Raw genomic sequence first — 22,590 nt, forward strand, 5'->3', positions numbered from 1 at the left:
GAGAGCACATAATCATTTTAATTATCCTGTAATCCAACTCTACCTTACTTTCTCCCACCTTCATATAATCTTAAATTCCCTCCTTAATTCTAAATGCATAAGAGAAACTGCAAAACTGTCATTCTCTAGTGTATTTGAGATCTTGCTTCTTGGCAATTATCATCAGTTTTGACTCAAACTCTTAAGGAAATTCTCTATAGATTCAACCATTTCTGACATTGATACAATGCCATATACTTGAAAATATGACTGATGACAAAGTATGGTTACTGCGACTTGGGTATTTGGCAGAATTTTCTCAACATGAACAAAGTGAGCCTCTTACTTCAAGAAAAACTGACTGTATTTACTGCTAAAAATCTGAGCTTTCAAGTAAAAATTAGAATTTTGGAAAACTTAGGACTGCCATCATGTGTCTGATGGCTTCCCAAATTTAAAGACTCTTTTGATGAGATCAATAATGACATCAATGAGTGGGATAATCTGATACTTTGTGATGAAACATGTCAACATTTGGTAGATGTGCATAACTCAGTAAACTAATATTTTCCAAATGACCAAAGCATGAGGTTATAAAATCATGCATGGGTGAAAGATCCATTCAAAAGCAGGATGGGCCAATGGGTTTTCATTTATCAGAGTACAAAAAGTTCATTAGCATAATTTCAGAATCACTACAACTAATCGTTACAAAATTATTACTTTTCACTTTTGATCTAGTATCAAAGAATAGTCACAATGATCTGAAAAAGCTATTCTAATTCTTTTCTCCATTTTCCAACTATTTCTCTATATGAAGCTGAATTTTCTTCAGGTATTTCAATCAAAACAACAGATTGAATGAAGAAGTAGATATGGGAACCCAGCTGTGTCCCATTAAGCCAGACATAAAAGAGATTTGCAAAAATATGAAACAACGCTACTCTCCTCACTTATTTTTTTGAGCAAATATACTTATTTTTCATTAAAATGTTACTTATGTCAACAAGTAGTAGATTTTACTATTTTAAAGAATTTAATATATAGTTTTTATTTCTGAGTTTTAGTTTCTAATTCAATAAATATTGATAGATACAACACATAAACAAAAGCTCCTTGAAGTCCTGGATAATTTTTAAGAGTGTAAAGGGGCCCTCTGACTAAACAGTTTGAGAACCTCTGTCTTACAGGTTATTCTTTCCAGGACTGATTTCAGAGCAACTCAGTCCAGTGTCTCACTCTGAGCCAGGTTTCTGAGCTGTCAGCAATCAGCAATAAAGTCCCAACTGGGATCTCTGACTTTTTCCTTGAGCTTGGAATATTTCTTTCAGCGAAAAAGACATCTACCAACCACTACACAGTATGCTGGTCAGCAGAACCTCAGGTTGAGAAAGCTGGCTCCCAAATCAAACTTCTTGATCAGATCCAAAATCTACTGCCCCGTGACCTTGGGATCATTTACTTAATTCTTCTGTGCCCCAGTGTCTGTATGGAACATGAAGATAATGCTGCTTCTTACGCTATAGAGACCCCAGAAAGTCTCTGAAGCACGGTAAATGCTCAATAAATGCTATTGTTATTACCATAGTCACAACACACTAATGATATTCTCTGCCATCAAGCAGAAGAGCCACCAAATAACTCTGCAAAGTTATCCTGGCATCAAACGCTCATCTTTGGGGTACTGCAGGAGGGCTAGGCGGCTTCCCGAGCACGAACGAACTTGGAAAGGAGCAGAATCCTCCACTCCTGGCCTTCTTTGAGGTCAGACAGTAGCCTTGAGTGCAGTCGGTGTGATATCACTCCCTAAAGTCATAATCAGGAAATGCGGGAACAATCTGTTTCTCCCACAAGGCAATCATGACAGGGCTATTTTAAACGTCAAACACAAACCTGGCACCAGGAAAGTAAACAACCTCTTCACTGTGTACCTGCCCTGAGCCCAGAACCATCTTTACTTGGTGAGACAAAAACAACCAGATGGAGAATTGACTGACCATTTCTTCCCTTCCCCAAACTCATCTCCCCCAGCCCCACCTGCTCCTATATTCAATTCTGCTTTTGAGAAGTGCAGCTATGCTTCCCTTGAGTAAGCCAGGGATTTTATTTATTTGGGGGGACTGCTGCTGTTCCAGGGCTGAACTTTTAGCTTGCTATAAAGTTAATGTGCTATTCAATGTTCATTCCAGGCTAGACTGTGGGGCAGTGTACTTTCTGCCATCCCCAGAAGGCCATTATCTGTAATTGCCCATTACCATGCATAATTATTTCTCCTGGCTTGGTCTGTGACCTCTAGCGTTGCACTGTTACAGATAACTGCTCAGTCTTACCAAACTTGTGAAAGAAGCTTTTCTGATCTTTTGTGCTTTTAATGATATATTCCAAAGCCAACATAAGAGCATTTTACAGGCACACTTTTCTCAAGTCAAGAATAGTTCAGATCTCTTCCAGATGTACCTTTCCTACATCCATGGAATTTTACCTCCCCTCTAATAGTGGAAAAAATAAAGTATCATCAACCCTCCATTATGTGGGAGCTGATAACCCATACTGGGAATTATCTGGAGCCCTTTACACTCCCTTTTCTTTGATTTGGCTCTACAATTGTATCATGCTTTTTAAAGATTGCTACTAGGGGAAAATGGAAATGGGGAAGGGAACAGGTAAAGAGTGACATTTCAAATCTCAAATTCAATATATACACTCCCACATTTAGTGTTTTTTGAATGGAAAAATTATGTTCAAATCAGTGGTTAAAATGAGATTGGGGATTCCATGTACATTTAAAATAATAATTCTAGAACTGACACCTGGTGATATACCCCAAAGTGTCACTTTCCATTTATCTCACTTTTCATCATTAGCAGGAAAAGAGAAAAGGGGATGTGGATTGCTGGTTGTACACGTGGGTGCTGAGATGATTAGCCATCCATTGGCATCTCCGTGTCTTCCTGCCTCCTTCAGAAGCCCCACTGCACCACTTAGGTATGCGGGTGTGAGATGTACCTCAAAGCTATTATAAGGTTCCCAAAAAAGTCAGAAAGAGTATCCACAGCTCGGAGTGATACCACTTGGATTCTGTGTGGCCTAATCGCCACAGTGTCTGAGCCTGTCCACCAGAATGTCCTCGGTGTGCACTTCTCTGCATGCAACATCATTATTTTCCTTCTGCCTCTCCTTCCTTTGACTAAAGCTCCTCTGAAACCAAAAGAAGTCAATTATAAAAATAAAAACTTGTCCTTTCTTTCAATAATCATTTTTCACCAAAGTCAGGTAAGGTGAACTACAGAGCAGTTGTGTGGCCCTGAAAGCTCTGCCAACGAGGGATATGTGTATGTAGACACACATATATATATACATACACATACATATACTCTAAGATACATATTTATGCACATACACATATACACGCACACACACAGAGATATGTGTATCAACATCCTAATTGAAAAGAAAGTCAAATTGTAACAGAAAGAAATGATTATCAAGAACCAAGCCAGGACTGTCAACTAAAATGTTACCCTGGCAACTGAGAAAGAGCACGACAGAAGCTATGTAACTGGCCACCTTTTACAACTATAGTCACAGCTCCCTAACATCTGTCTCTATTTCCCTCACCTATGCTATACAGATTTTGTCCCTCTGGATCACTAGCAATCTCACATGCTTCCAGAAATGCCACTTCACAGGAAGGTCATCAGTGCCAAGAACTGTTTCGCAATATAGTCGTCATCCTTTAATCCACGGGGATAGGACCGAGCCCCCCAGGGGATGCCTGAGACTGCAGATAGTACCAAACCCTATATATGCTATGTTCTTTCCTGCACATACATATGTATGATAAAGTTTAATTTACAAATTGGGCACAGTAAGAGAGACACGATAACATAATAGAACAGAACATGCTGTAATGGAAGTCCTGTGACCGCTCGCTCTCATCTTACCGCATGGCACTCTCCCTTCTTGTGAGATGTGCGCGCTACAATGCCCACGTGAGGAGGTGGCGGGAGGTGGACGGCGCTCGCATTGTGACATACGCTACTGTTCACCTCACAAACACTACGGCTTGGCTTCTCTTTGGCGCGTCACTAGCTTGCTCGTTGCGGCCATTATTAAGCAAAATAACGGTGACTGGAACACAAGCACAGCAATGCGACGGCCCATCTCATAACCAAGATGGCGGCCACCAGGTGACTAATGGGCAGAGCGTGCGCAGCGAGGGGGCGCTGGACAAAGGACGGTTCACGTCCCAGGTGGGGCATCGCGATATTTCATCACGCTTCTGAGTGGCACACAACCGACACCTCCAAAATCGAAACCACGGATGAGGGAGGACTACTGTCCTCATATGAAACCCAAGACCCTCTCTGAGGTGGGGCCAGGCTGGGCACGGTCAGGGGGTACACAAGCCCTGGACCCACGGGCCTGCGTAAAGGGAGCCCTCTGCGCAAAGGAGTCGGCAGGCTCTGGGCAGCACCCGGTACCCCCTGGGGCTGAGCCAACCACCAGCCTTACCTGTGCTTCTCCAGATTTATTCAATCACAGAAACAATACTGGACTGACAAGTAAGAGAATGAAGATTTTTTTAAAAACAATAATGAGGCAATGGTCATCACCTGAACAAAAGAGCACCTACTACTACAAACACACACGTTTTAAGTTGGGTTCTTTTTCCCCAGGAAAGAGAACAAAATAGGCAGAGCCTCGAGACTCACCTGGGTGGTTTTCTTTTATCCCTAGACTAGATACAGGCCAGAAAAGGGGCAGGAAGGCTGAACTTCTGAGAAGAGACTGCAGTGCTGTGACTAAAATGATTTCAGAGCTGAAGAGCTGAGCTTAGTGAAAAGATCATGATGGAGGCTGCCACAGGAAGGATTCACCAGGAAGTCAACCAGAGGAAGCAGCAGCTGTCCTTTCATAGATGTTGAGTAGTCAGTCATTTGCCCCAGAAAGGTCAACTTGTGAGAAAAAGCTCTCAAAAACTCAACCAATTCATTCATTCATTCACTCATTCATTCAATACCAACTGAGTGCTCAACTATTTATCTCCAAGGTAAAAAGGGTCACTTTATCATGAAATTACCATATGCATCTGCAGATGCCTTCAAGTTCAGCTGAGTCTGAAACTAAGAAGCCCACAACTGCACAGAATGTGTAGTGCTTTATTTATTGCAAGCCCAAATACAGAGTGCAGACTTGCATTAACAGCTAAAATAAAACAAATGTGTAGACAAGGAGAAAAGACTATTAAACAGTGCGACAGAAAATATGACACCTTAAAAAATGAAGAAAATAATAAGCAACAGATTATTAAATTCTTGGGGACTGAAAAAGCAAAAATAGGGAGGAGAAACAAAGTCACTGCAGATTAAATATGGAGAGTTTTAAGCCAATTATAAAAGATCAAAGAGAACGAGAGAGGGGAGGAGTAGCCTTACAAGTAACCGAGATAGGAGACCTTGGGAGAAATATGACCAGGGAAAAATCATTACAGTTTACAGTAAAAGTAATCTAGGGATGACTGTAGAGAGAAAATCACTAGAGACCACTATTGGTAGAACAGCGTGGGGGCAGAAATCAAAGAGCTCTTTATTTTAAAAAGGCACACAGCTCCTGAGAGAAGGTACTTCCTATGCAGAACAATAACTAGGATTGACAAAGTGAAATATATCAGTGAAAAATGCCAGTGCCTGAGCCACATTTTGGACTTCTATGCCATCAACCTCTGGCTAGGTCTTCACTACATGTCAACATGAGCAAAGGGAAAAGGCAATGGTTGTGGAAGAATGTCTTTGAAACTCACCTGACACTTTCTGTTTTACCCCCAATAAAATCTGACACTGCCCCTTTTGAATAATGTCCACTTCCTCAAAAGTCTCAACCATTACTAACTATCCCAGATTTTACCCAAGAGGAGCTGAGCTAAAAAATGAGCTGCTGCCCTGGCTGGGTGGCTCAGTTGGTTGGAGTGTTGTTTGTACAGTGAAAAGTTGTGGGTTCAATTCCCAGTCAGGGCACATACCTAGGTTGTGGGTTGGATCCCCAGTCCGGGTGTGTGTGTGAGGCAACCGATCGATGTTTCTCCCTCTCTCTCTCTATCTCTCTTCCTTCCTCTCTCTATAATCAATAAAACATATCCTCATGTGAGGATTAAATAAAAAAAAAAAAGCTGCTAATGCAAATGTTGCTAACTTTTAATTTAATGTCATCTTTCACTTATGGAATATTCTGCAATTTACACATATTCTTTCAGATACTATCCACAATCACTCTATGAGGTTGAGAGAGCAGGAACTACTACACTCCCTAGAAAGAGGAGCTGGCTGCGGCTTAGAAAGGCGCCCTGCACACAAAGGAATATAGTAGGAGCTGGAGTCAGGATTAACCCCAGGCCTTTGATTCCAGGTTTGGTACCTTCCTGCAATGACATGAAAAACGCAGATACCTCACGCTTCACCTTTACTGTGAGTAGTTAATTCAGTGTATTTTGGTGGGGGTTTTTCGTAATCATCAATACGCTGCACATTATAAAATATCAGAGTCAGAAAGCCCAGGAAAGTACAGAGTGCTGCCAAGGGACCCCCATTACAACTAGCATGTACGATCAAGGATAATGCCTAACTTACAAAACTTTTCTTTCCAACACAAGGTTGTACAGATCACTCTATAACTACAAGGATGGCTAAAGGCTTATGGTGTAACTGAATTTATAGAACGAGAAAATGTGACATATCAGCTTCCACTGATACTAGAAAAAATACATCTCAAGGAGAGTGAACAAGAGAGAGAGACAGAGAGAAAGAGAGAGAGGAGCTGTGGATATCAACTATTTTACTTGCCCCTATACCTGGATATAAACTGTTCACCTGGCTTAGTAACCTGGCTACCTATTGAGTCCCAAGTTAGCACTATCATAACTGGGATGATGGAGCGAAATACAGGGCATGAGAATGCGCTGAGACAGACATGGGAAGAATCCCAACCCTACTACTTAATACACGTGTGATTTGAGCATATTATTAAGCCCAAATTTCCTTACAAATAGAAAAAATACTTCCTATTTTACAGAGTTGCTGTAAAGGTTAAATAAGAATATAAATAACGGCAGCTAAAACCACACCTGGCGCGAGGCAGACATGAGAGCTAGTAGAATTGTATTACTACCACCTCTGAAAGCATGCCAGAGTGGGGAATTGAACAAACTCCACTCCAAAGGCAAAGAATAAAGCATTGTCCACTCTTCACGCTTCACAACAAGGAATTAGGAAAACGTCACAATCGCACATGGATCCTCAGTTTTGAAAACATCACCTGTTCCTGCCACTCTGGCCCTTGGCAACATAAACTCATGTGATAATTACATTTCTTTGCTTAATCACCCTTATTACGCTTTGTGTTTTCAGTTCTACCCAATTTTCCCCTGCTCCTAGATGCAAGCTTTTATTCCCTGTCAACCTCCTCTCCATTGCTGTAAATAATGTCTCTCCCTCTTTTATATTACCTTTCAAATATTTATAGACTGTTATTCTCCTTCTCTCCAAGCCATACATCATTTTTGTTGCCCTTCCCCTGGATTCTCTCTGGTTTATCTACATCTTTTAGAGAAAAACAAACCCCAGGTGCTTCAGGATGAAAACAGCACACGCAAAGCTCACAACCCCAAACCAATGAGGCCCCTTATTCAAGAGTCACAAGGAAATTCTTTGATGTGCTTCTTACTCCTTTTCTCCTGTAACTCGTAATTCCATCTCTCAGATAAAAACAGAGGCAGAGAGTGATAAGGGAAATGAACACCACCCTCCCCACGTGGACGGCCGGGCTTTGAGAGACGGCAACTCCTGGGGTGGGATGCCATGGGACAGTCTCAGATGTGGCTCAGACTCGCTAATGAGGAATTGTGTGCAGCGTGTGTTGCTACTACTTGTTCATTCCTTCCTTCCCCACCCACTGCATTTGATGTGAGTGTATCAGAATAGCATCCTTGAGACCCCTTAATGCTTCGTTTTGCCCCTAATGAAAAGATCTGACACTAATTTTCAAATGCACACAGGTTGGGAGGTGTTTTTTTTACTGAATTTATTGGGGTGACAATGGTTAATATGAACATATAGGTTTCAGTGTGGGTTTCTGTTACAACATCTGTATACTGCTCTGTGTACCCAACACCCAAAGTCGTATCTTCTCCCATCACCATATATTAAGATGGGAGTGTTTTTAAAACTGAAAACTGCTAAAACTAAACACTTAAAAAGAGTATCCTTTTCATCAGGTGGACCCCATTTCATAGTGGGCAACAGGTGAAACTCACCTGGTTCAGCTTTCTCACATTTCTTCTGGAAGGTGATGTCAAAGTGTCTGTCCCCTGCCAAAAGATCTGTGCTGACACCCACTACTTCTTAATCTGACACACGTCCCAAGGTCTCTGAAATGTGTGCCTTTCAAACTGTGAGGGGTAGCAAATGTTTAGGGTGTGTTACCTACTTTACTGAAAGCGACTTCATCTCAGCACCTTGGTTATTTGTGTGGTTATACAACACTCTCCACTGCGTTTAGAACAGAGAAGATAAATGGCTAACACTAAAGACATGTATCAGTAAAATCAGTGAAACAGAAAAAGAAAAGCGAGGCTAAGACCAGAAGGAGGAAGCTTACTCTATTCCAATGTGAGGATCACCACATTCACTCTGCAGGAGTATTAAGATGTATTTCTGAGCCCTGGCTGGTTTGGCACAGTGGTTAGAGCATCGGTCCTCGGTCTGAAGGGTCACCATTTCGATTCTGGCCAAGGGCACATACATACCTGGGTTGCAGGCTTGGCCCCGATCAAGGCATGTGTGGGAGGAAACCAATCAGCAACCAATCGCTGTCTCTCTCTCACATCAATGTTTCTCTCTCTTTCTCTCTCTCTCTCTTCCACACTCTCTGAAAAGCAATGGAAAAAATATCCTCGGGTGAGGATTTAAAAAAAAAAAAAAAAAGCATCTCTGAGGCCCTGGCAGGCAGTCCAGGCTGGTTAGACTGTTGTCCCAATATGCAAAGGCTGTGGGTTCAATCCCCAGTCAGGGCACATACAAGAGTCAACCAATGAATGCATAAATAAGTGGAACAACAAATCTCTCTCACCCCCCATCTAAAAATCAATACAAAATAATAAAATAAAAAAAGATGTATCTCTGAGATTCCTAGCAGCTGGGTGGGGGTGGAGGGAAGTGGGACAAGTTACATAATCTTCACCCAGAGACATAATTATTGTGATGTCAGTCCATGTAGCTTCATTTTTGCAAAAAAACAGTTTATGGTTATCAGGCGGATCATATCCAGGCTCACTCCTCTGCTCCTCATATTAGAATCTGAAACATGAGTTCTTTGGCATGTTTCTATACTTCATCATGGCTTACAAGGAATTATATAAGTATCTTAGCTGAGTACCAGGACAATTCTGCCAGATAAACTGGGCATACATTATGATTTTATCTATTTATCCTTTGAAGTAGGCAAAGAAATTAAGTTCACTGCTCAAAATCAGAAAGGTGGGAAGTAACTGGGTTGGGTCTTTGGACTCTAGATCTTAGGTTTTTTCAACTACATAGAGTTCCTCCCCAGGTACAAAGTTATCAAGGTAACAGCAAAACTATTTTTCCAGGTGTCTTCAAGCTTCAAGACCTTCAGTCAAGCTACTACCACCATATATCATTCTCTCGGGGGGAAAATCTGGCACTGCCACATGGTAACAACAGCTCACCCTCCAGGAAGTGTGACCCCAAACGTGTTCCACATCAGTCAAAGAGAGCAAAGTTCTTTAAAATAGCTGATAACATGCATTCTAGGTTCATGTGACACTGGTAGGAATAACGTTAATTTCTGGTAACCAGACTATCTGCCTAGACAGTATACCCTCCTCCTCAGTCATGCTGGACCAGTTAATTATATACCAAATAGTAATATAGAAACTTCTAGATCAGAACATTGGAAATGATTGTGAAATAGTTCAATCATTGGGGCTGTTAGTCTAATCTGAGATCTGCCCATGGTTAAACTGAAATAAGGAGCAGAAGTTGAAAGGATATAAAGAAGACATCAGGTTTAGCTGTTCTACTACATTCTAGTACGGCCATTTCACTTGGCCTGGCTAATGATCCACTAGCTAACCAGGAGCTAGGAGAATCACAGGCTCCTGCTCCTCTGCTTGACTCCAAAACGTGCCATTACCACAAACTTAGTGGCTTAAAACAACATACATTATCATACAGTTCTGTGGGTCTAAGGTCTGAGCCAGGTCTCTCCAGGCTAAAAATCAAGGTGCCAGCATGGCTAGATTCCTTTCTGGAGGCTCTAGAGTCTAGGGGAAGACCTGTTTCTTTGCTCATCCAGGTTGCTGACAGAATTCAATTCCTTGCAGTGGTAGGACTGAGGTCCCGTTTCCTTGCTGGCTATCAGCTGAGGGCTGTCCAAGCATCTAGAGAACTCTTGCATTCTTTGGCTTGGGGTCCCATTCCTCCATCTTCAAAGCCTGCAACAGTGGGTCAAGTCCCTCTCATACTCCAGAACTCACCTTCTCCTGTGTCTTCTTCTGTTGTGGCATCGCTGGTACAGCCAGTAAGGTTCTCCACTTCTGAGGATTCATGCCATTAAAATGAGCCTACCTGGAGAATCCATTTCAGGACCCTTGACTTCACTGCATTTCAAATTCCCTTTGGCCATGTAAGATAACACCTTCACAGGTCACAGGACTGAGTTGTGGACATCTCCGGGGCACCATTATTCCAATGACCATGCCAACATATGACTCTTTACCTTTCGGACGGGTAAAGCCCCAATGACATTGGCAATGCTGTGACAGCTGCTCTCTGGAGAGAGTGCCATTCACAACAGCTACCAAATTACATGTAAACTTGCCTCCAAAATTGACCTACCGTCCCACTATTTCTTTCCATCTCCACTACCACCACTCCAGTCCAAGTTGCTCTCCCCTTTGCCTGGACAACTGCACAGCCTTCATGTCCATCCCTTCAAACTACACTCCATATAGCAGCAGAGCGCTTTTTAAAAAGTTAATCGGGTCATGCCACTCACTGCTTCAACACTCCAATGACTTCCCCCTGCACGCATAATGAAATGCCAACTCTTTCCCTGGCCTACGAGGCCCTGGGAGATGCAGCCCCCAGTGGCATCACCCTTGGTCTCACTACTCTGGCATCACCTTACTGCACCTCCTACTGAGAAGACTCTTTCCCCAGACCTTGACCACAAAGGCTCATTATCACCCTGGACTAGCTCCAATTTAGTCTCCTTAGAGAGGCCCTCTTTCCCTAACCACCCTATCAAACAGCCACTGTTCCTTCAAACACTTCCATCTTATCACTTTACCTTCCTTCATAGCACTTATTACTTTCTGAAAATATCTTATTTACTGGTATACTTGTTTATCAACAGTCTCTCCATTGGCTATATAAGACCCATGAGAGACAGATGTTTTATGCACTGCTGTATATCCCATGCCTAGAAAAAGGTCTGACCCAATGCAGTCACACAATGAATAGTTGTTGAATGAGCGAAAAATAAAATAGAAAAATAGAAGGGAGAGAGAGGGGGGGAGGGAATGAATTTAATTCAGTCTATCAAACGTTTATTGGCATTTGATGGATCCAATCTGCTTTGCTGAGTTAATGCATATTCTATATTTCAGATAAACCCCCAAACCTCAAACCTCAGGACCACAGTTAAGGGGTGATGCAAAAACAGGGAGTAGTTTTATAAGTGCTGAAATCAGTACCAAAAATCATCTGGATTGAACTCATATTGGATAGCTGAAGCAGTATCTAAGAACTCTTACTGCCAATAAAAATCAGAAAATTTGCTATCATTATAATAATGAATAAATATTTTCTTCTGACAAGCCAGATGTTCATAGTTTACTTTAAGAGTATATTATGCATTTTTTCTGAAAAGCATGTTTAGAGGTATTACACACTAAAACCGGATTAGGGATTGTGGAGTCTGCTAACAGACATAAGAGTAAACTGGGTTTGAAATGTAAATTTGGTTCAGCAACAGGGATCAATATTTATGTGAATTTTTTAGGGGAGTCAAAAAGACTGTCACACTGAATTTTTTTGTAAGTCAATAAGACATCTTTAGGCTGAGACAGAAATGCAGATCTGCATTTACATAGTTGCCTGTGAAAATGGCAAAAGGAACTCTGACAAGTCAAGAACCAGTTAGACAGCAGCTAGAACCACGAGGGGGCCACAGGCACACCTATCCCGCTTCCTCTGCTTCCTGGCGCAACACGGAGCACTCCCAGGCTCAGAGCCCAGATCATCTGGCAGAGGTATAGAATTTACAGAATCCTGAGTAAGGTGTTAGCTGACATTCGCCTGTGCACCCTTCCCTGTAAACCTTCCTTTGAGAAACTTCAGAGTCCTCATTATCTCAGAAGTACAGATTAGACCAGCGTATGAAACAAAGAGAGAAGTCAGCAATAAAGCCAAAATTTAGGGGCTGGGAGAAGAAGAAAGAGAGGAAAGAAAGGATGCTGACAGAGATAAAAGGAATCATCTTATCTCATGTGAGTCTACAGGTGATTTCAAAGGCCAAGAAGCTTTGAAGAAAGCTGACCTAGCAAAAACAGATGGGTCAGAAAGGTGTCCACAAGATTCAAAGAGCAGGAAGTGGCTGAGGGGGTGGTCAATGGACAGGATCATTGGGCCAGCAGATACCCAGGAATCCACAGTTCAAGGAGTCCAGGGGATACTGTGGAACAGGCCAGTGAAATGACGACACAGATAAGCTTTTGGACATCCCCAGTTTGCTACAGCAGCAAATGCAAGGCTGTGTCATACTATGACAATACCTATTGTCGCCATCTATAAAAGTTCTCCAATGCCACAATCAGTTGTTGGCAGTAAATTCTAAGACAGTTTTGAAACTACCATCTTCCCACTGGTAACATGAAGGACTGATGTCCACTTTCACCAATTCTCAGGTTTCTTCTTTTGCTTTCCACAAAAGTGATGGTAGTCTTCCACTGATAACAATTATTCTTGCCAAGTTTCTACGCCAAAAGAATTCCCTCTCGCCCTGGCCAGTTTGGTTCAGTGATTGGAGTGTCAGCCCTCGGACTGAAAGGTCCCAAGTTCGATTCCCGCCAAGGGCACGTACTTAGGTTACAGGCTCAATCCCTGCCCCGACTCACGCGGCAGGCAACCAATCAATGTGTCTCTCATATTGATGTCTGTCTGTCTGTCTGTCTGTCTCTCCCCCTTCCATTCTCTCTGAAAAGCAATGGAAAAAATATCCCTGGGTGAGGATTTTAAAAAATAATTTAAAAAATAATAAAAAAAAGAATTCCTTCTCCCTCATTCTGAGGAAATGCTTGTCACCCAAATTCTGAGAAGTTGCTTTGGCTCTTCAAAAACAAACCAGCATTTCTGCTGGCAAAGAATACAACAGAGAAAGCCCATTCCCAGATCCCTCACTGGTTTACTTCCTCCAGTGCTGTTCCTTTCGCTACGAACTATATGTGATATTGAAGTAAAAGAGAAAAATTTTAAATACTAAATGTTAATATATTTCTAGTGATAAAAATGCAAACCTACAGAATCTTCCATGATCTAAACTTCTGGTCATCAAAGACTCTCGATGGGTTTTATATCTGTAGCATTTGCATCTTATCCTTTAAAAAAAAAATTAAAATTGGAATTTTCTGAAATCCTCATATACTGCTGGTAGGAATGCAAAAGAGTGCAGCCTCTTTGAAAAACATTCTCACAGTTCCTCAAAAAGTCAAAATCATAGTGTCAACATATGACTCGACCATTACACTCCTTGGTAGGGACCCAAGAGAATAAAACATATATTCAGACAAAGATCAGACAAAAATGTTATAGAGGTATTACTCATAATAGGCAAAAAAGTGTAAGCAATGCAAATGTCCATCAACTGAAGAATACATATAATAGAATATTGCTTAGTTAAAAAACAGGAATAGTAAGCACGTGCTAGTACATAGATGAGCCTTGAAAACACTATGCTAAGTGAAAGAAGCCAGACACAAAATGATTTCATTTATATGAAATGTCCAGAACAGGCAAATCTAGAGACAGAAAATCTATTAGTGGTTGCCTGCGGCTGGTGTGGAGAGTGACTGCTAATGGTTACAAAGCTTCTTTGAGAAGAAGACAAAAATGGTCCACAATTAAATGGTAATGATGGCTGCAAAACTATGTAAATTTACTAAAAAACAATGAATTGTACACTTCAAATAGATAAATTGTATAGCATATGATTACACCTTAAGTTGTTAAATTATGTTTTAATGTTCAGCCATTTAAAAAACTATTATAAAACAAAAATGCACATTGAAGATCAATGATTTTACTCTTGATACCTGCAGGTTGGTTCATAATCATTAATGTAATATTTTAAAGCCCAACTTCCAATTTAATCATTGTTATTCATTGGCATCTACTATACAGCCAGGTACTGTACTCTGCACATGAATCAAATGCAATCCTTGCCCTTAAGATCACATTTTCATAAAAGAGATATAAATGTGAACCAATCAAATGTTTTCATGTCTTTTACCTATGCTGCTTACAAAACTAATTTGTGACTTTAAACCCTGTATTTGCCTTTTTTATAACTCTATGTTTTCTAAATTTCCTTTCTAGTCAAAGGTGCACCAGTAGGCTACTTTCTGTGTACTTCGTTGTTGTAACTCCTTTACAGAAATACTGTTTACAGAGTGTATCTATCAGGTCTACTAATTGCTATATGTGACATGTAAGCAAAGACTGCTCTTCAAATAAACAAACTTGATTGAGACAGTATTTAAAACAACAGGCTATCAAAATGATCAGTACCATTAATGTAAAGTGTTTTCTTTCATCGAAGCCCCCAACTGTTGCTTCAGTGTAAGGAGTTTTGTTTTATTAGACATCCTGGAAATTTCTTTGACTCTGAAAGTAAAACTGGGGAATGCTTTTATCTAAAGGCATTTTTAAACCAAGTATCTACATATTCTATTCTACCTGAAACTGAGAGCTCTGTCTAAAATCAAAGGGAGCTCACTCATATAAGGGGCCAGAATCCTTCAAAAGTAAACTCTCAAACCAATGTGGGTAAAATGCTTTGCCTGTTCACTTGAATGAAGAGCTTCTTTCTGTACAGTACTGGAAAACTGCAAAGATAAAAACTGAAATGTATTTTACATTTAAATAACTCCACAGAGAATTTTGAGGGCAGTGAAATTACCCTGTGTGATACTGTAACAGTGGATACATGTTATCATAAATTTGTACAAACCCATAGAATGTACAGCACAAGAGTGAACCCTAATGTCAACTATGGACTTGGGGTGATAATGATGTGTCAATGTAGGTCATCAACTGTAACAAATGCGCCACTCTGAAGGAGGTGTTGATAATAGGGAAGGAGGTGCATGTGGAGGGCAGGGGATACATAGGAAATCTGCACCTTCCTCTCGATTTTGCTGTGAACCTATAACTGCTCTAAAGAATAGTTTATTTTTGAAACAGGCTCATAGAGAACAGACTAACAGCTGTCAGAGGGAAGGGGGTTGCTGGCCTGAATGAAAAAGGTGAATGGATTAAGCAAAAAACAAAAACAAAAAAACTCATGGACACAGATAACAGCATGGTGATTAAGAGGGAAGGAGGTGCGGGGAGGCAGAAGAGGGTAAACGGGATAAATGGAGATGGAAGGAGGCTTAATGTGCAGTGGTGAACACACAATGCAATATATAGTTGATGTACTATAGAACTGCACACCTGAAACCTACAGAATTTTATTAACCAACTAACTCCAACAAATTCAATTTTTAAAAGTTTATTTTTTAATTTTAAAACTCAGTATCTTTCATTGCTAATTCATCAGCCACATTTCTTTCTGTTAAAAAGTGCATGGGGACATTACTCCATTTTCAAAACTACCATATTTCATCTTTGCAAAGCATTTAAGCACTTAAAAGACACAAGAAAAGTGTTGCCTTGCCTTATGTACCTTCTGTCCCTCTCTCTGTTTCTCTCCCTCTCTGCATTCAGAAGAGGAATTACTGCTAAAGAAGAGAAGTGAAGGAGAAGCCCCACAATTATCAGACAGAGCTGACTGACCCTTCCAACAGGGGAAAGGTGAGTGAAAGCTGGCCATAGGCCATAGGAGGCTGGGCTGCCAGGGGAAGGCCCAAGACGGTAGGAGGTGGTTTGATGTGGGGGAGTGTGAATGTGAGTGTGTGGAAGTCCAGGGTGCTCCAGAAGGGAGGGCCCCAAGGGAGATAACATTCAGGTCCTTACTCACAAAGGATACACATGCAGAACTGAATTATCTACAATGCAACCCTTCATCTGACAGCTCTGCACAGAAAAGCAGAGGCAAAGCACTAGGTAGACCTTACTGTGAGCACTGGGTAAAACAGCAATCTACTTGGCTGCACAGGAAGTTGAAGGAAAAGCAGAATATAAAATAAAGCAGAGGAGCCCAAAGAGGAAGAATGCCCGAGATTTTTTAAAGTAAGTTCGTAACTTTAGAAATAAGAAATATATATATTTTATGCTAAAGTTTAAAAAGTAAAACCACAGAGACAATGCTAACGTTACTATTAACTCATAGTCCTTTATAATCCAAGATGTTCGGGTTTTTTTCCTGGGTGCCCCAAAAATGGCTAGGAAGAAACTATTTGCTAATCAGTAGTGCATCAGCTAACATCTGATCTTGCAAGTATAAGAAACAGCAATGAACAGGGCATTTCTTCAAAAGGCCATTTCTTCCATAGCAATACCCACAAATCATAGATGAAAATAACAACAAAATCTTTTATACTCATTATTTGAGGAACTTTCTGTCAGTGTTTTGGCCAGTCTTACCCTATCTTTGGCTAAGGACTGTAGAAACTCTTTTCTAAGGTACAGGATCAGTTCTCCAACAAATGAAAGAACAGCTTGGTAAATCCAATTGCCTCCACACTGTTCTTAGAATTCAGCCAATAATCTCAGCAGTAAGTTTTGGGTATTTCTCACTCTCACTTTTGGCACTTTCAGAAGCCAAACAGAGATAACTAAGAAACTTCAAGGGCATGAAAATCTATTGAATTTCACTAAGCTACTGCCCTGTAGACAGTAAACATAAGGTATTAGAAAGAGGAGGTTAGCAACTTGCCCCCCAGGTGAGCCAGGTTGGTAGGTGCTACTATTCCATAACAACTCCCAGCACTGTCACTAAGTCATTTCAAATCCCAGCCTTTCACATCTACATAATGGAATACTAACTAGGCCATTAAAACACTCCAAGCTGTTTAAAAAAAAAAAAATTACACACAGGTGGGAATAATACACTCCCATTACGTTAAATATATGAATATATATATGTATACGAAAATGACCAACAGGCACACATAAGCTTGTGCATGCAGCGCGTAACCCTGGAATGACAAACAGGAAAGGCCTACAGATTGGAATTAGAAGAACAGTTATATTTCCCTGGATGTGTTTTTGTCCTCTAGAAATGAGTGCTATTTACCTGCAGAAAGGTTAACGTTATTTTAAATAAATCCTAATCTCTGGAAATTTCATATAAGCTACTTATTTGCTGGCAGCAAGCTATCTACCAAGTCAGGCCCCAGGTACTGCATAAATCTTAGACACTATCCAGTCAGTCAGTCAGTCAGTCAGTCAGTCAGTCAGTCAGTCAGTCAGTCAGCCAGTCAGTCTCTCTGGTTCTTTCTCTTCCACTTCCTCGCTCCCTTCCTCCCTTCCTCCCTCTAATGCTACTGGCATTTCTGTTTTTGTCTTGCTCAGATCCCAGCCCAGCCCCAACTCCGGTGCTGTAGTAGAAGTCCAGTGAGTGAAGACAAGCACCTGAGGCTCCTGCCCCAGGGAGATGAGTTGTCGAGGGAGGAGCCTGCCACCTTTGGCTGCGAAAGCCACCCAGAGCAATGCCTCCCCACCCACACCCGAGCACAACCCACTGTTCCACATTCCCCTCCCTTTGCCTGCCCATTCAAGACTCCAAGAGGACTCCGACTTCTATCAGCTCAAGGGGCAAAGAAGGGAATCCGGTCACATCCTCCCTGACCCTGAACCTTCTATCTTGCTTTCCTGCTGCTTCTATTTGCAATTTTCCCTAACGCTACTCTGAAATACCCTGGGAGAACTTCTTTGTCAGTCTGAGCTCCAGCCTGAAATCCTTCTCTCAAGCTCCGCTATCTTGGGGTATACAAACCTCGACATTCCTTCCTCCCAGGCGGAATGCAGGACAGCAGGCTAGACCAAGTTCACCTGTGATGCCCGACAAAATGCCCAGCACTGACTAATCATTTTCCCTGTATTTCTCCTCTTGAAGATGGTGGCTGCAGCCTTCTCTGCTAACGGAGAATGGCAGAGACTTTTGCCCCTAACATTGTTCTTATTGCCCATTAGCCCTAATCCCTTCTGAGGATTAAACCATGCCTCTAATCATAACTGCCCATTTTCCAAAGAAACATGGCTACTGTTCCCACAGCCTCTCTTCACTAAATGGAATATCCATGGGCTTTGGGACTGGACAGGCCTGTACCAAACCTCAGCTCCACTCAGCTTTGTTCTGAGGCAGTTTCCTTATCATGGTTTCCTTATCTGTAAATGGGAATAATTCCATCCTCCTAAAATGCTTGTGAATATCAACTCCTCTCTTTACTCCTGACACGCCCACAGTTTCCATTTCACCCCTCCAGCTAAATCCACAACAGCCCTGACCAGGTATGTATTATTTGGTAATTAACTTTAGATACAGCTTTAAATCTCAAAGTATAAAGATCATACTTCTGATAGATATACTCCTTCCCTTCTTTCCAAAATGAAAGTTTGGAAACTGTTTTAAGTATGAGAAACCAAGCCGAAAAATAAAAATAAAAATGCCGTTTCCCCACCAAAAAAAATAACTACAGAACCTGTAGGCCTAGTAACACACAGTGATGGATACACAGACACACCAAACTGCAATGTAGAAATTATGGTTCCACCACTCACCTGCTTTCTTTGGTGCCTGCTTCCCTTTTCATTCCTTATAATGGTCAAGACTCAGACAATCTTCGAAACCCTCGAAGACTCCCTCCCCCCTTTTTTAAAGAGGAAACAAAAGGCCCAGAGGGCTTAAGTGATGTGTTGAAAGTTACACAGCTAGTTAATGACAGGCAGCTGAGCAACTTTAGCCCAGTGGTTAAGTGCAGCAAACTGAATAACTCGTGAAAATATTAGTGGAGGTACCACACTGCAAGGCTCTGTTTCCTGGAACCTCAGCAGATACACGCTGTAAATCTCAGCATATGTATTAAGTATAATAATATATGTATTTATTGCCAACAGGATTTTGTAGATCTTTGGTGGATTTCCTTAGAGCTCCTGCATTCTAAGCCAGGGCCATCAAACGGACCTTTCTGAGAAGTGGAAATGCACACCACCCAATATGGTAGGCCTTAGCTCGACATGCCTGCTGAGCACTTGAAATGTGGCTAGTGCAACTGACGAACTGAGTATTCTAAACTTTTTATTTTTTTATTGTGGTAAAATACACATAAATTTTACCATCTTAACCATGTTTAAGTGCACAGTTCAATGGTATTAAATACATTTATAATGTGCAACCATCACTACCATCCATCTCCACAGCTCTTCTCATCTTGTGAAACCAAACCTCTATACCAGCGATTTTTAACTGGTGTGCCACAAGAATTTTTATAACATGCAATACTTCTTTCACAAGGCACTGGCCTCTTTCCCTTTATATTGTCAAATTAAAAAAATGACAACAGCCAACACAGTAGTCATCCAATGTGAATGAATCAAAATTATACCTATTTTTTGTTAGATCAGCAAAAATATTTTTTGGTGTGCTACAGAATTTTAGTAGTCTGTATGCCAAGAGAGGGAAAAGATTGAACAGCGCTGCTCTATACCCATTAAACACTAACTCTCCATTCTCCTTTCCCCCCAGTCCCTGACAACTACCATTCTATTTTCTGTCTGTATGATTCTGACTACTCTAAGTGTTGAAGTGGAATCATACGATATTTGTCTTTTTGTGACTGGCTTATTTCACTTAGTATAATATCCTCAAGGTTTACCCATTTTGTAGCATGTGTTAAAATTTCTTTCCTTTTCAAGGCTGAATAATATTCCATTGTATATCCATTGATGAACACAGGTTGTTTCCACATTTTAGCTGTTATTAGTAATGTTATGAACATGGGTGTACAAATATCTCTTCAAGACCCTCCTTACAATTCTCCTGGGTATATAACCAGAAGAGGAATTACTGGATCATATGGAAACTCTATTTTCAATTTTTTAGAAATATCCATACTGTTTTCCATATCAGCTGAACCACTTTATATTCCTACAAACAGAGCACAAAGTTTCCCATTTATGCATATCCTCACCAATATTATTTTGTGGGGGTTTTTAAAAATAGTAACCATCTTAATGTGTTAGTTGATATTTCATTGTAGTTTTAATTTGTATTTCCCTAATGATCAATGAGGTTTAGCATCTTTTCGCATGCTTATTGGTCATTCGTTTATCTTCTTTGGATGAATGTTTTCATTTTACTTCATTGTAATTAATTTAAACTTAAATAGCCACATGTGGCTAGGTGCTTTCATACTGGACAGTGCAGCTCTAGACCATCATGATGCTGGAGGTAATTTGGGGACCCCGTGCAATAAGCACAGTGAGCTCTGGAGGCAGATGGACCAACTCAGATACCTTCTAGTTCTGTAGATTTAGGCAGTTACTTAAACTTCATACACCTCAGTTTTCACATGTGTAAAATAGGACTAATGCGTCCTACTTCTGAGAAAGAAATGAATTAACATACATGTAGCCCCCGGTACAATTTTAGTACATGGGAGAGAGAATTTAAGCCAATGGGACATGCTTTCCCTCATTTCCCAGTGCCCACTGAAACTTGATCCAAATGGACTGCAGTCAGTTGCCAGAGAAATGGGCTTTTAGTTCTAGAAAACAAGGATCTTTAGCAGTCACCAAAAGGACCCAAAAATGGACGGGTGGATTGAGATGAAATCTGGAAAATCTCACTCCTCTGACATTCTGTGATTCTGACTCTGTCCAGATTCAGACTTGGCTAATAACCAACAGAAAAGCAAAGCTGTTGAACTTCCAATTCTAGAAGACATACATGGCCATCTCCTTTGTGAGGCAGCCAAAAACAGGCCTGCAGAGGAAGAACCCTTTAAGAAAATCCTCCAATGTGGGGATGTGGCTCAGGAAGGTCCTGAGACTGTTTCTGTGGCCAAGCCCTCCTTTTTCCCTCGCGCTCAGCCGCGCTGTGAACCCCGGGTCCCCGGTACCTGAAACGGCGGCGGCGGGGGTGTTGACGGGCGGCGGCGGCGGCGGCGGCGGGAGCGGCGGCGGCGGCGGGGGCTGCGAGGAGCCGCTGCTCTCGGTCATCAGGCAGGGGTTGCTGCCGCTGTTCTCCCTCTTGACGAGCAGCTCCGCCGCAGTGGGCAGCGGGATGGGGTGACTGATCCCCAGCTCCTCCTCCTGGGCCTGCTGCCTTCTCAGGGCCACCTGGAAGCACAGGGCAGCGGGTCACCCTCCAGCACACCGTGAGCGTCACCCTGGCAGCTTCGAGAAAAACCACTGAGGCCCCGCCCACCCCATTCCTTAGATCCAGGGTGAGTTCTGAGAATCTCTCATTTCCAGGTAACTAAGAAATGCAGCCGAAGCTGAGAAATGGCTGAGAACCAGAGCGCCCGGCCCACAATAGGTGCTCAAGAAATGTTCACTGTGAAATTAGTATGTAAATTTAGAAGGAACTAGGTTGGCTAGGGAGAATCAGGAAAAATGGTAGAGTCAGCCAAGCAGAGGAGTTCAATCTGAAGAGAAGTCAGCGCTGATAAATTAGGCAGGAGAACGGGATCACTCACTGCTACCTTCCACAAATTTGTAAAAGGCCACTGTCCTGGGAACAGCGACCAGCCAGATACAGTAAGATTAGATCAGATCCCAAGGTACTCATAGTTTGAAAGGAGAAACAGGCCCTGGCCAAGTGGCTCAGCCAGTTGGAGCATCATCCTTTGCCCCAAAAGGCTGAGGGTTCCATTCTTGGTCACACACTTAGGTATCAAGTTCAATCCCAGGTCTGGGCACCTATGGGGAGGCAACCGATTGATGCTTCTCTTTCTCTCTCTCTCCCTTCCTCTCTCTCTAAAAATAAAAAAATTAACAAAACATACCCTTGGGTGAAGATTAAAAAAAAAATAATTAAAAAGAGAAACAGAAGGCAGGCAAACATGCAACTCAAGTCAGAATGTGGCAACCACTACAGGAGAATATACACCTAATCCTAGAGAAGAAATTCAGAGACAGAAATGGCTTCAAGTGGAAGAATCAGCCAGAGCCTTGACTATTAGGTTGAGAAACAGAGCCTTTAATATTAGGCTGAGTAGGACTTAGGTAAGAATAAATGGACAGAACAAGGCCTTCAGAGCCTGGAGTGGAGGGAGCATGTGGAGAAGTAATGAGGGAAAGGGCTGGAAGCTGGTGTTGAAGACCCTGGAGAAGGGAGAGGCTGGAGGTGGAGAGAAAGGGAGGGGAC

The 22,590-nt window shown here is 41.7% G+C and overlaps 1 protein-coding gene across 1 annotated transcript in view; it reads right to left on the bottom strand.

The window, feature by feature from the left end:
- The window catches only part of DMRT1 (doublesex and mab-3 related transcription factor 1), a 90,545-nt gene that overhangs the window by 65,202 nt on the left and 2,753 nt on the right, over positions 1 to 22,590 (bottom strand). The window contains exon 2 of the mRNA XM_087823167.1: positions 21,341 to 21,560. Within this exon, the coding sequence (XP_087679293.1) occupies positions 21,341 to 21,560 (220 nt within the window). The remainder of the gene's footprint in view (positions 1 to 21,340; positions 21,561 to 22,590) is intronic.

Source organism: Miniopterus natalensis, chromosome 12, assembly GCF_054644295.1.
Source record: "Miniopterus natalensis isolate mMinNat1 chromosome 12, mMinNat1.hap1, whole genome shotgun sequence".
Lineage (NCBI taxonomy): Eukaryota > Metazoa > Chordata > Mammalia > Chiroptera > Miniopteridae > Miniopterus > Miniopterus natalensis.